This window comes from Caretta caretta, chromosome 2 (genome assembly GCF_965140235.1).
Source record: "Caretta caretta isolate rCarCar2 chromosome 2, rCarCar1.hap1, whole genome shotgun sequence".
Lineage (NCBI taxonomy): Eukaryota > Metazoa > Chordata > Testudines > Cheloniidae > Caretta > Caretta caretta.
The window spans coordinates 161,747,842-161,760,809 of NC_134207.1; the positions used below are offsets into that span (position 1 = coordinate 161,747,842).

At 43.2% G+C, this 12,968-nt stretch overlaps 1 protein-coding gene across 3 annotated transcripts in view; it reads left to right on the forward strand.

The window, feature by feature from the left end:
• Positions 1–12,968, forward strand: part of GALNT1 (polypeptide N-acetylgalactosaminyltransferase 1) — a 191,467-nt gene that overhangs the window by 77,062 nt on the left and 101,437 nt on the right. For all 3 annotated transcript variants that reach the window (XM_048839304.2, XM_048839308.2, XM_048839305.2), the window contains one exon: positions 3,656–3,830. In XM_048839304.2, coding sequence (XP_048695261.1) covers positions 3,656–3,830 — 175 coding nt within the window. The remainder of the gene's footprint in view (positions 1–3,655; positions 3,831–12,968) is intronic.

Below are 12,968 nucleotides of genomic sequence, written 5' to 3' on the forward strand. Positions count from 1 at the left end.
GAAATTATTATAATTTAAATAACAAAATCAAAAATCTGATTTAAATAAAAAAAATTTCTTATCCACCCTGACTAACCACTCAGGCTGAAATTTTTGAAATGTGTCAAAAAATGGTTCAGCCATTACCAAGAATGACATTCGGGGAAATTTTTTTTGTAAATGGTAGAAACGTCTTACACTCATTTAATGGAGACATACTAGTCCCTTCATGCTTTAGAGAAGGAACTTGAAAATATTGCGGGGTGTATGTCAGAGAGGTGCCTATAGAGGTCCCTGTGAAAATCCACCTCTATTTGAGAGTTACCAGTATATGCCCTTGAAAATTGACATTGATACATACACAGTGGTTTGGACACCAAGATTCCATCATGTCTTAGTATACTACTTCTAAGTGCAGCAGGAGCTGAGCAGGAGACTTCTTACAGTTGCTTTTTCTGGCTGTTTGGAGCTTCTGTTGTGCCAGCCACCAGAAATGAGTAGGGAGACTTTACGCTGTCTGCTTCTCTGCTGATGTCCAGCATCATGGAGGAGTAGGAGGAGGAGAAGGAGAAAACAGCCTGCATTTAAATGCAAGGAGTGAGGAGCTGGGAAAGCAGTACGCTAGGAAGGGACAGGAGCAGAGGGAGAAGGAGGATTGGTTATATGGGGCAGGAATAGAATGGGATAGACATGGGGAGATGTGGGCAGAAGGCCTTCTGATTTAAAGCATCTTGAAAACCTGGAATAGAATTCAGGATTATTAAGTGACCACATTTCCCTGTTGTCTAGCAAGTAGCTGTGAAATCGACCAGCGAAGTATCTCATCCCCTTCCAGTGACTGCTGTCAACTACTCCATAAGCTTAGTGGTAGAAGTCTATACTATGGATTTAAACTTGCCAACCCTAAAGGTGACCAGTATTGGGGGGGATGGGTTGGATTGAATATGGTTATATTACATGTGATAGAATTTCAATTTCCTTCACTTTTTTTTAAAAACCTAGGTAATTACACAGAAAAAGATTCCATTAAAAGTTAGGTTGCAAAGTCAAGCACCCAAGACTTAAGAAATATCAAAATTAAGGTGGTCCATGCAACTGTCCCGCACTCAAACTCCCTCCCAGAGCCCTCACCCCACAATCCTCCTCTCCTGTGCGCCCCCCCCCCCCCACCCCAAATGCGAGTTTATAGAGCTTTCTGGTTGGTTAAGTGCTGGATAACACAGATTTTACTGTAGATACTTTGACCACTTCGGTCTTAATCTCTATGCCTTAATTTTCAGTTGTAAAATAGCGATGATATTTTACCTCATAAGTGTGTAGTGAAGATAAAATAAATAGTGTTGAGGCTCTTCTGATTTTAAGGCCAGAATCTGTGTTTGGAGCTTTTAATGTGACTAATTTCTTTTAAGTTTAATTACTGTGCCTATTTAAAAAAAAAAATGTGCAGAGGACAAATTACATTTGAAATTCCTTGAAACGTTCTGTTCCCTGATTGGCAGTGAAACTTTTTTGGGAGGAGAGGGGAACATGTATTAAACCTTCATCTCTGCAGTGGGAGGAGGCTTTCTCTTTGCTTTACTGCTGCTCCTATTGATGTTACTGGAGAATTTGGGTTGAACTGTCCATACTGTTCACTGAATGAGGCAAGTGGTCGTGTGATACATAGCAGAATTAGACTGATTATAATTGGAGCTTATTGAAAATCTTCCAGTGGAACAGTTCTCTGTTGAAAAATGGTGATGTGGTGGAATCACAGTGTTCTGCAGGAACATGTCAATTCCATTGAACCAGGAACATTAGCCAACTGGCAATTTTTAACAGTATATCTCAGCTAAACTTGAACCAATTTCATGTGACAAAGAAAAGGTATTCCTTTGGTCACAGAGTATTCACCCTACCGAATTTCAAAGGCCTGTTGCAAACAGTGGAAATGTTTGAGCTTCTAGGAAGAAACTCTGAAAATCTTTTATAATGGAAATGCTAGCAAACTGAATTTAGGTGTTGCTAATAGTTTTCCCCCCTGCAGTCACTTTGGAAAACTCGGTGAAATAGGTGCAAGATATCTCATTTGTTACTCTTTATACATTCATATAATTTGAGTTCTAAGTTTTTCAGTGAGTACAGGATGCATTTTGTTTTTGCTCTTGACAAGCTATTTTTTCCCTCTTTGGTCTCATGTAAGATTATAGTATTCTCTCTTAGCCAAAAATTAAGGAACATTTCATAATTTCATATTTGGGAAGTAGGAAGAGAAAAAGGAGTGGTGCCTTGATCTTACTGGAATTAGTTAATACTCTGTTAGAGTACATTGAATTATTTTGTTCATTTATAGTATTTTCTATTAAAATTAATCTGATAATTCAATAGCTAGATGATTCATAGACCAATATATATGCCAATGGTCAAGTTAAAAACAAGTGTCTGGAAATTTCATTATTTGTGTATTTTTAAAAAATTTGAATTTTGAAAAATATCACCAAATGAGTATTTATAAAGAAACACTGGCCACTTAGATAGGTTGGTTTTGTTTTTTAGTATCAGTTATTTGTAATGCTTTCTCAGAAGCATCAAAATGAAATAATGTTCTGTTTCTGGTTTTGTCTTTTACTTGGCAAACAATTGGTATCAGAAATACTATGCCTCGCTTAGGAGTAATATTAAATTTGTTTGTTGATACAGATTGGCTAGAGCTAACACATTGTTTCCATTTTGTAATAGATTAATTCTGGTGGAATTAAATTCTCCCAAAATTGAGAGAGGATTGTTCTGAAGAATGAATTCAAATTGCATTTTTTATCAGAATGCCAAATTGTAAAGTATATTACACATCAGAATTTGAGTCCAAATGGATTTGTCTTCACTTAAATAAATAAATTTTTTTTTGTATAAAAATAAATTTCTTTGCTAACCTAATAATCTCTGTGGAAGTGGATGTTACTAGATGTGAAATAAAACCCCCGCTGATCTCCCCCCCCCCCCTTCGGAAAGTCTGTGAAATATGTAGAGGTTTATTCCATAACTGAGTTAAATTTGTGATGCAGTAAGTTTGTACAATACAAAATGTGATGACAAAAGGATGGGTACTTTTGGCTGCTGAGAATGAGATGTAACTGCTCTTGTTAAATATATTAATACTCAGAAGTTTATATTTTTCCAGTATTTAAAAATGTCAAATTTTAAATCACCTGACTTTGGCTCTTGCTTCATATGGAACAGTGCATCATTAAACAAATTAGATATGCTTTTGTAAAACAAACAAGAAGTGCCTGCAATAGTCTTATTTCTCCAGTAAATTTCAGAGCCAGCGGTTCTCAAACTGGGTTCGGACCCCAAAGTGGGTCACAACCCCATTGTAATGGGGTTGCCAGGGCTGGCATTATACTTGCTGGGGCCCAGGGCTGATGCCTGAGCCCCGTGGCTCAGGGCCAAAGCCGGAGACCACCACATGGGGCCAAAGCCCGAGCCCCACTGCTTGGGGTCAAAGCCCAAGGGCTTCAGTCCTGGGTGACGGGGCTTGGGTTTTGGCTTTGGCCCCCTGTCTTGGAGGTGGGGCTCAGGCTTCAGTCCCCTATCCTGGAGTCATGTTGTCATTTTTGTTGTCAGAAGGGGACCGTGGTGCAATGAAGTTTGAGAACCCCTGGTAATTGGTTCAGTATTAAGACTTCTTTTTTGTTAGTTCCAGAACCTGTACAGAAGCCACACGAAGGTCCTGGAGAAATGGGGAAACCTGTTGTTATTCCTAAAGAGGATCAAGAAAAAATGAAAGAGATGTTTAAAATAAATCAGTTTAATTTAATGGCAAGTGAAATGATTGCACTCAACAGATCATTACCTGATGTCAGGTTAGAAGGGTAAGTACCTTCTATTCTATTGAAAGCATGCTTTACTTAAATGAACACACATGAGAAATTCTCCATAGTAACCATTGTTCTTTTATATATTGGTAATCAGCGAAGATATAAAGGCTGTAAGACACAAGAGATTGTTAGAATTGCTGGGTTTTGGGGGGTTCATTTGTAAAATTCAACTTAAAAGCAAAGCCAACAAATTCCATTTACTACTATTGTAACCATGAAGTTAGTTACGATTATTAGGCTTTTTCAAGAAAAGAAATTGGTCTTTTGGGGGGTAACGTAAGGTGGATAAAAATTTACTAAAAATCTGATTTTTATTTAAACACATTTTTACTCTTTAAAATAAACCTATATAAAATTAAATTTAAAATATAACTGCTTGCCTTATCATTTAAATCTAAACTTACTAGAATCTATTAAAATAATTAAGCAGTGCATCAAAGTTTTAAAGAAAGTGAAGCCCCTAAACTGATGAAAATCATTAGCTAAACACCTAGGATCAGCATTTGAAGTGCAAAACAAGCTTTTGGTAGCCAGATCCTCTTCCTTTTGCAGGTGCAAAGAGAATGTTTTCTTCTTTTCAGTTTATTCAGCTAGTTCTGTTCAATGGCTAGTTCATTCAAAGTTGAGAAACTGATTGGGACTTAAAAAAGCAAGAAAGCTTATTTTCTTCAAAAGTATCTATACAAACTAAGTGTGAGAGAAGATAGGATCAACTAGTACTTCGAGTGCTTGCTCATGTCCATTCCATATTAGGTGTGTGTGCTCGCCATATGCGCTGGTTCTGGAAGTTTTTCCCTCAGCAGTGTCCATAGGGATCCGGCTCTGGAGCCCCCTTGAGTGGCGCCCACATGGTATAAGGGGCGCCGCCAGCTTCCCCCATCCTCAGTTCGTTCTTGCCACCAGTGACGGTGCTGGAACATCTGCTGCTTCGGCTACCAGTTTCCTTTTCTGTTCTTGTAAACTTTGAAAACCTGTAATATAGTTGTGTATAGTTAGTAGTTTCTTAGTTACCCATAGTAGTAGTTCTCAACTTTCATTAGTCATGAATGGGACTCAGCCGGGGGACGAGGCATGCCCTGGTCCCCCGGCTTTACGCCCTGCGATCGCTGCAAACCGCCTATGCCAATCAGTGATCCTCATACTAGCTGCCTAAGGTGCTTGGGCAAAGGGCACATAAGTGCCATATCTGCAAGTCCTTCAAACCTAGAACGAAGGAGGAGCGCGGTATCCCTCTGAAAGTGGAGTCAGTATTCACTCCGGCACCGGAGCAGTGGTCTGACTCCGCACTGAGCACAGTCACCTCCGTGCGCAGTGCTCTGCCAGGGCCGTCCTTGCCTTGAGAGAAGCTGAAAAAGACTGTAAGGGGAAGATCTTCCTCCCTCCCATAAGGGAAAAGAGAGGGCTGGAGGCGAGCCGTGACCTGTGCCAGGCAGCTCAACACCCCCTTCGGGAAGTTGGGCCCCAGCTCAGATCAAGTGGTGCAGCCCATCCCATGCTTCACCTGCAACCCCAGATAACGGTGAACGCCGTAGCCAGCTTCAGGTGCTGTCGACACCTGAAGCTCTTCAAGTGGCTTAAGAAATCCTGATGCTCCCAGTGCTGCCCACACCGGCTCCTGCAATACCCCAGTCTCGGGGAAAACCCAAGTTGGGACCTATCTGTGTATCCCCGCCTCAGCGGTACCGTTCCCCATGGAGAGGGACGTCCCATCAGTGTTTGCCCACCCAAAGCTATCCTGCTTCAGGACTGAAGAGGCAGGCTCAGCAGAGCCCTCTTCGGTCCCCACACTGGGGGCACCGATCAAGGGATTCAAGTTGTACCTTGCCGGTAGATTGGCACAGACCTTTTGAGGCATGTGCCACCTGGCAAGAACTCTGGGACTGGCCCCGATTGTCTCCAAGGGCCTGGGACCGATCTGATGCCAGAGACCGCCAATTGCCAGGCCATCATCACTGTCTTCAAGGAGAGGTCCCCCTACTCAGGACGATCCTCCCGGCAGCCGGCCCGTAGTAGCTTCCGGTCCCGTTGGACATCCTGGGACCGGTTAAGTAGCAAGAGGTATGGATAGCTGGGTATCCAACGCAGGTCCGCTGAACACTGTTGGTCCCAGAGAGCACGACCAAGACAGTCTCGCTCGAGCAGGTTGGCTTTGGGGATGCAGCAACCGGCACCAGTTGGACAGGAGCGACCGCTCAGCCCGATCCTGGTCATCTGGTACTGACCACTCCGCTGGTTTCTCCAGCTGGGGACAAGCCCCGGTACTGGTGGTGCCGACTACATTATCAGCACTGAAATCTGTCCCATGGCACCCTTGATGGGTTCTCCCAAGCTTCCTAGGTTGCCTGATCGGTGTCTGGAGTCTCAGAGAGGCCAGCAGCCTTGGTATCCCGTTCCCCTCCGATGCTCGATGCTCTGGGGGGGGGGGGTGGTAAGAGCCCAAAGGTCCAGGAGGACCCAGGGGAGCAAGATGCTGGACCCTACCCATGGATGTGGAGGCTCCCACGACACTGGCATTGTCCTTGTCGTCGCCAGACAAGGCTATCGTGGGGCCCCCGAACCCGATTCCTCAAGATGAGGCCAAAGCGCACCATGAACTTTTGAAGAGGGTTGCTTCTAACCTGGGGCTTCAGGCAGAGGAATTGGAAGAGCCCTTTTCCTCCCTGCCTGGACCGCTATAACTCTGGACCGCTGCGTCCTCAGCACAGTGGAGCAGGGTTATACCTTCCAGTTCCTTTCCACCCCTCCCCCCCTTCCCACCTGCCTTCCCTGTCCCTCTTCAGGGACCCCTCTCACAAGTCTCCTAGTGCAGGAGGTAAAGGGGTTGCTACAGCTGGGAGTGGTGGAAGAAGTTCTTCTCGAGTACAAGAACAAGGGGTTCTATTCCTGGTACTTTTTAATCCCAAAGGCCCAGGGTGGTCTACGGCCCATCTTGGACCTGGGAGACCTCAACAAATACCTAAAGAAGCTAAAGTTCCACATGGGTTCTATGGCTTCCATTATCCCTTCCCTGGATCTGGGAGTCTGGTATGCCGCCCTGGACTTGAAGGACACATACTTCCACATAGCGATCTTTCAAGGACGCAGACACTTCCTCCGGTTTATGGTGGAGCTCCACCACTGCCAGTTTGCGGTCCTCCCATTCGGCCTGGTGACAGCACCAAGGGTGTTTACCAAGTGCATGTCGGTGGTAGCAGCTTACCAGGCACCAGGGTATCCAGATCTACCCATACCTCGACGACTAGTTCGTCATGGGTAGCTCCTGGTTTCAAGTCAAAGGGATATCATGGTACTTCAAGCCATGTGCTGCTCTCTGGGCCTACTGGTAAACAACAAAAAGTCAACATTCATGCCAGTGCAGAGGATAGAGCTCATCGGAACAGTCCTCGACTTGACCTGCGCCAGAGGGCTCCTGCCAGTGGAGAGGTCAAACACGTTGATAAACCTCATCGCAGAAGTCTCCGCATTCCCTCTGAAGACAGCCAGGGTCTGTCTGCACCTGTTGGGCCACAAGGCCGCGTGCGCTTATGTGGTCCACCATGCCAGGCTCCAGATGCAGCCCCTGCAACAATGGCTGGGAACGGTCTATTCCCAGTCCCAACACTTCGTGGAAAAGATAGTTACCATTCCCCAGGCAATAATTACCTTGTTGCAATGGTGGACCGATTGCAGGACAGTCCTGGAGGGGGTTCTGTTCAACTCTCCTCACTCCACCGAGTTGATGTTGGGTGCCTCGGACCTCAGCTGCGCATCTTGGTGTCCTCCAGACTCCGGGGATGCGTTTCCTGGAGGAGGCGCAGTTGCACATAAACGTCAGAGTTCTGAGCAGTCCGGATGGGGTGTGGAGTCTTCCTGCCTCACCTGTCTGGCAAGGTGTTATGAGTCCTGACGGACAACACAGCCTCAATGTTCTACATCAACAAGCAAGGAGGAGCGTGCTCGTTGGCCCTCTGTCAGGAGGCATTCCGTCTCTGGGACTTCTGCTTCAGCCACAAAATCCACCTGGAAGCTTGTCACCTTCCTGGCGTCAGGAATATGCTGGTGGACCAACTCACAGGCGTTTCTTCTCTCACCACAAGTGGTTGCTCCATCCGGAGGCAGCCTGCAGATCCCCCCCTAAAGGTGGGGAAACTCCCTGAATGCACCTGTTTGCTACCAGACAGAACAGGAAATGCCACCGGTTTTGTTCTTGACAAGGTCTGAGCAAGGGCTCTCTCTGATGCCTCCCTCTTCTCGGTGTCAGGGATCTTGATGGACGCATTCCCTCAGATTTCGCTCATCAGCAGTGCCCTGGCAAAGATCAAGAGAGACAAGGCACAGGTTATCATGATTGCCCCGGCGTGGCCTCGCCAGCACTGGTTCGGCACGCTCATGAACCGGAGAGCAGCCCCTCCCTGGACCCTGCCCAACTGACTAGACTTGCTGTCACAGGACCATGGTCAGCTCTTACACTCCAGCCTTGAGTCCCTCCACCTCTCGGCATGGATGCTGTGTGGCTGAACCCGGAGGACTGGACCTGTTCAGAAGGGGTCCAACAGGTCTTCCTGGAAAATAGGAAGCCCTCAGCTAGACTGACTTACCTGGCCAAGTGGACGAGGTTTTCCTGCTGGGCGTGTGAACAGGGCAACTCTCCCTCACGTTCCTCCATACAGGCTGTCCTGGACTACCTGCTCCACTTGAGGAACCAGGGCCTGGCACACACTTCCATTAGAGTGCATCTGGTGGCCATCTCTGCTTTTCACCTGCTGATCCAAGGAGAGATGGTGTTTTCCCATGTTCCTGAGAGGGCTTAAGAGACTTTTGCTACAGGTACGGGCTCCCATCCCACAGTGAGATCCTGCTCTTTTTCCCACCTGTCATGGAAGGTTGCATTCCTCGTGATGGTGACATCGTTGAGAGAGATCTCTGAAATTAAAGCCTTGACCTCAGAGCCTCCGTACACGGTCTTCTACAAAGATAAGGTTCAGTTGCGGCCCCACCCGGCCTTCCTGCCGAAGGTGGTCTCCACCTTCCATATGAACATCTTCCTCCCGGTGTTCTGTCCCAAACTGCACAAGACCAGTGAAGAGAAGTCCTGGACATCCCAAGGGCCTTGACTTTTTACTTGGCACGTACCAAACTTTTCCATAAATCAATCTAACTCTTCATCGCTACACCAAATAGATTGAAAGGTCACCTGGTGTCCTCGCAGAGGATTTCCAATTGGATTACTTCAAGCATGAGGACCTGTTACGACCTGGCAGGGGTTCTGCTGCCACCGATTGGCAGAGCCCATTCAATGAGAGCGCAGGTGTCTTCGGCAGCCTTCCTGGCACACATCACTGTCCAGAACATCTGTAAAGCTGCAATGTGGTCCTCTGTCCACAAAATTTCAGCTCCTTGTGCCATCACTCAGCAGGCCAGGAACAACGCTGGGTTCAGCAGAGCTGTGTTGCAATCTACACGTCCGTGAACTCTTATTCCCTCCAGGGGTACTGCTTTGGAGTTCCCTAACATGGAATGGACATGAGCAAGTACTCAAAGAAGAGAAGAAAGTTACCTTTTCCGTAACTGGTATTCTTTGAGATGTGTTACTAATTCCCATTCCATGACCCGTCGTCGTCCACTCTGAGTTTCTGGAAAGAAGGAACTGACGGTGCAGGGGAACAGGTGGCGCCCCTTTTACTGCGCCATGCAGACACCACTTCAGGGGGCGCCAAAGAGCCAGTCCCCTATGGATACTGCTGAGGGAAAAACGTCCGGCACCAGTGCATATGGTGAGCGCGCACACCTGATATGGAATGGACATGAGCAACACAGCTCAAAGAATACCAATTACGGAAAAGGTAACAGTCTTTTCTAAAATCTTGAAGCATATGATGACCAGAAACAATCATTTCAGTTTGCTAACTACATATAATACTTCCTTTGTTTAATAAATCGGTTTTTAAATACAAAATGTTTTGATCAATTTTTTATGTATCCAGCACATTTAATGTAATTTTATTATAGTAATTTAGAATGCTGTTTTTGTGCATTTTTAATTGAATTTGTTTCCATCCAAAAGCAGCTTGACCCAAACCATGAGAAAAAATTAATTTAATAAATAGAAAATGGTCAGTGATGCACTTTTTAACTTAATGTAAAAATTATTTTAATAAATGGATGTTATGTTGGGATAACAACATGATTTTGGCAATTAATTGATCTTTAAATATTCATGGTAAATAGGCTCAATGGCCTGTGATGGGATGTTAGATGGGGTGGGATCTGAGTTACTACAGAGAATTCTTTCCTGGGTATCTGACTGGTGAATCTTACCCATATGCTCAGGGTTCAGCTGATCACCATATTTGGGGTTGGGAAGGAATTTTCCTCCAGGGCAGATTCAAAGAGGCCCTGCGGATTCGTCCTCTGTAGCATGAGGCACGGGTCACTTCTTGGAGGATTCTTTGCTCCTTGAAGTCTTTAAACCATGATTTGAGGACTTCAATAGCTCAGACGTAAGTGAGAGGTTTATCGCAGGAGTGGGTGGGTGAGATCCTGTGGCCTGCGTTGTGCAGGAGGTCAGACTAGATGATCATAATGGTCCCTTCTGACCTTAATATCTATGAATCTTAAGCTACATAATTTCTTTAATAATTGTGTATAGATCTAGTGTATCTATCAAAAAGTAGTACCAAATTTATTGTAAATGCTATATTTGGTTGCAAAGCAACATTTTAATGGTTATAACAGCCAGTGAGAATCACCCTTTCTTTAGGGGGAAAAAACAAAGTACAAACCTAGGACATGATTAAAATTGATTTAAATAATTCTACCCTGGAAAATAAAGATATTTTGATCAGGTCTGGTAAATCTCAAGAGACAATTACTTGTTTGAAGAAGTCAGAGGTTTCATATTTATAATGAACTAAACTAAATTTGTCATTTTATGTAGGGAAAAACATTTAAGAAGAAATAATATGCTTAATGTAATTGATACACATTTTTGTTTAGGTTCCCTATAGTTCTCTAGTGTCCATCTGGTTTTACTACATTTGAAATTGCTTGCATAATATTGACCCTTTCATATTCATTTTTTAGTTAACAGTGACTGAAATAAAATTGTAGCTTCTTAAAGATCATGAGGTGGCTCTCTTGGAGTTTCCCGGACCACTTGATGGGAGGGACTTTCAGGTGTGCAGAGCTCATGAAGTAACTTTATTCCCAGTCAGTTGCCTGCATTCTTTTCAATTCTTTTCTCTGGAAGCTCCTCTGGGGCTGCTGCTGATTCAGAGTCCAGCTGCTAGACCGATCTATTCCTCCTCCTATCCTGCTACCCTAAAGGATGTAATCAGGGGTTATGAGGGATGACCATTTTTCTGTGTAAAATTGTAGTTCTATATTTTAAAGTAATACTACATCAAAAGTAACTTGAGGAGTCTGTGGGTGTGTACTATTGGAGAAGGTGGTGTGTTTTCTATCAAGGTAATGTGATCAACTTTAAGCCTTTGTATCTAGATCTGTTTTTTGAATGATATGGGTTCATAATTAACTTTGAATAAATTTTGAGGTGGGTTATGAATTTACATATAGATTAATTCCTTCATGATAAACACTGCAGTTATTTGTTTACTTATTACTATTTGACTGTATTTTTAGTATGATAGAGGGACCTTTATTTCTTGAAAGTGGCACAGATTTTTCAATTTTATGTATATGTGTATAGAAGTTTGCATATATTTAATTGTATCCTCCTTTCTTCTCTCTGCAATGTGTCACTTATATCCTTATGGCTATCTCTTGTAAATGGATCTGTCCAGGCATATGGTTCCAGCTATTTGGATTCATCTGTAGGCTCTAGCCCTGATAGCATACGCTATTTGAATAGGGAGAGCGTCTTTGTGGTACAGTGTATAAGACTTTTGGTTAATTCTGTAATGTTCCAGATTGGTTTTAGTTGTAAGGGGCTCAAAAGTTGTGGGGTTATTTTGGGGTTGTTTGTTTGTTTGTTTAAAGATTATTGTTGAGGGCGAGTGATCTACGATTGCTTTTCTTTGATCTAAGTTTGATACGTTGGTTTCTAGAACTTTCTTGCTGGAGAGAAAAATGGAAGAGAAAAATTCAGAAACAGTTGCCTCATTTGGAAGTTAAGAATTGATTGAAGTTCTGTTCCAACTCAAGTGATGTTATGCTTTGAGATTCACAAGAAAAGTAAAATAGAACCACTTTTTAATGCTTACTGACCTCACTATTGCTTTGAAAAATTGTCTTTAATTATACCAGTTTGAGGGTGCAATTACTTTTAATTTCTCATCTTTGCACTTAACTGTAAATGAATTGTGTGCAGGTGTAAGACTATTTACTTCGCCATTTGATAGTCATATTTTGTAGGTAAAGATAATCTAAATTAACCAATAATAGGCAAGGTAGTTTCTTAATTATGCAAAATAGGACAATAAGGGCAATCAAATACCAGACTTAAAAGCATATTTTGACCTACAAAATTTAAAAGGAATTTTTCTTCTTTGTGTGGCATTGCATAATTAGCATGGCATATCTGTGGGCTTTTTTGCTTAAGATCCTGTATTTTGCTGTAGGATTCTGGACTTGATGGTCTGATACAGTGTAGTGTATTATTTAACCTTATTAATCCTTTAAGTTTTTCTGGATATTCATAGGCACTTCCTTGAACTACTCATTTTGCATTCATATTGTGATGCTACAGTAGTGCAATAAGGTGATTAAGGACCCCATAATGACATGTTTGACAGTGTCTAGCAAAATTATGCAAACGGATGGTACTGTTTTGTGGATGTAATAAGCTGTCACATAGGCCTTTTTACTGTGCTGTTAACATATAAAACAAAAGGAAACTCTAAATTTAAATGTTAGCATTGTAAAACATACTATGAAAAGACAGTGAATTTTGAGTTAAACATGTAAAGTTATGTATCTTGTGCAGTAACTAGACTCGTTTTGCTTTAACTGATGTGTCGTCGTCTTTGTACCTGGCTGTTTTTTGTACAATAATGATGGTGGTTGTATTTTAAAAGGATAAGTGAGTTTGGAAAGGATTTAAAGCATTCACACATTTTTTCCCAGTGTTATATATTTCTACATACCATTTCAGATGTGATATTTGTAGCATAAGATACCTAACAAAGATAAAAT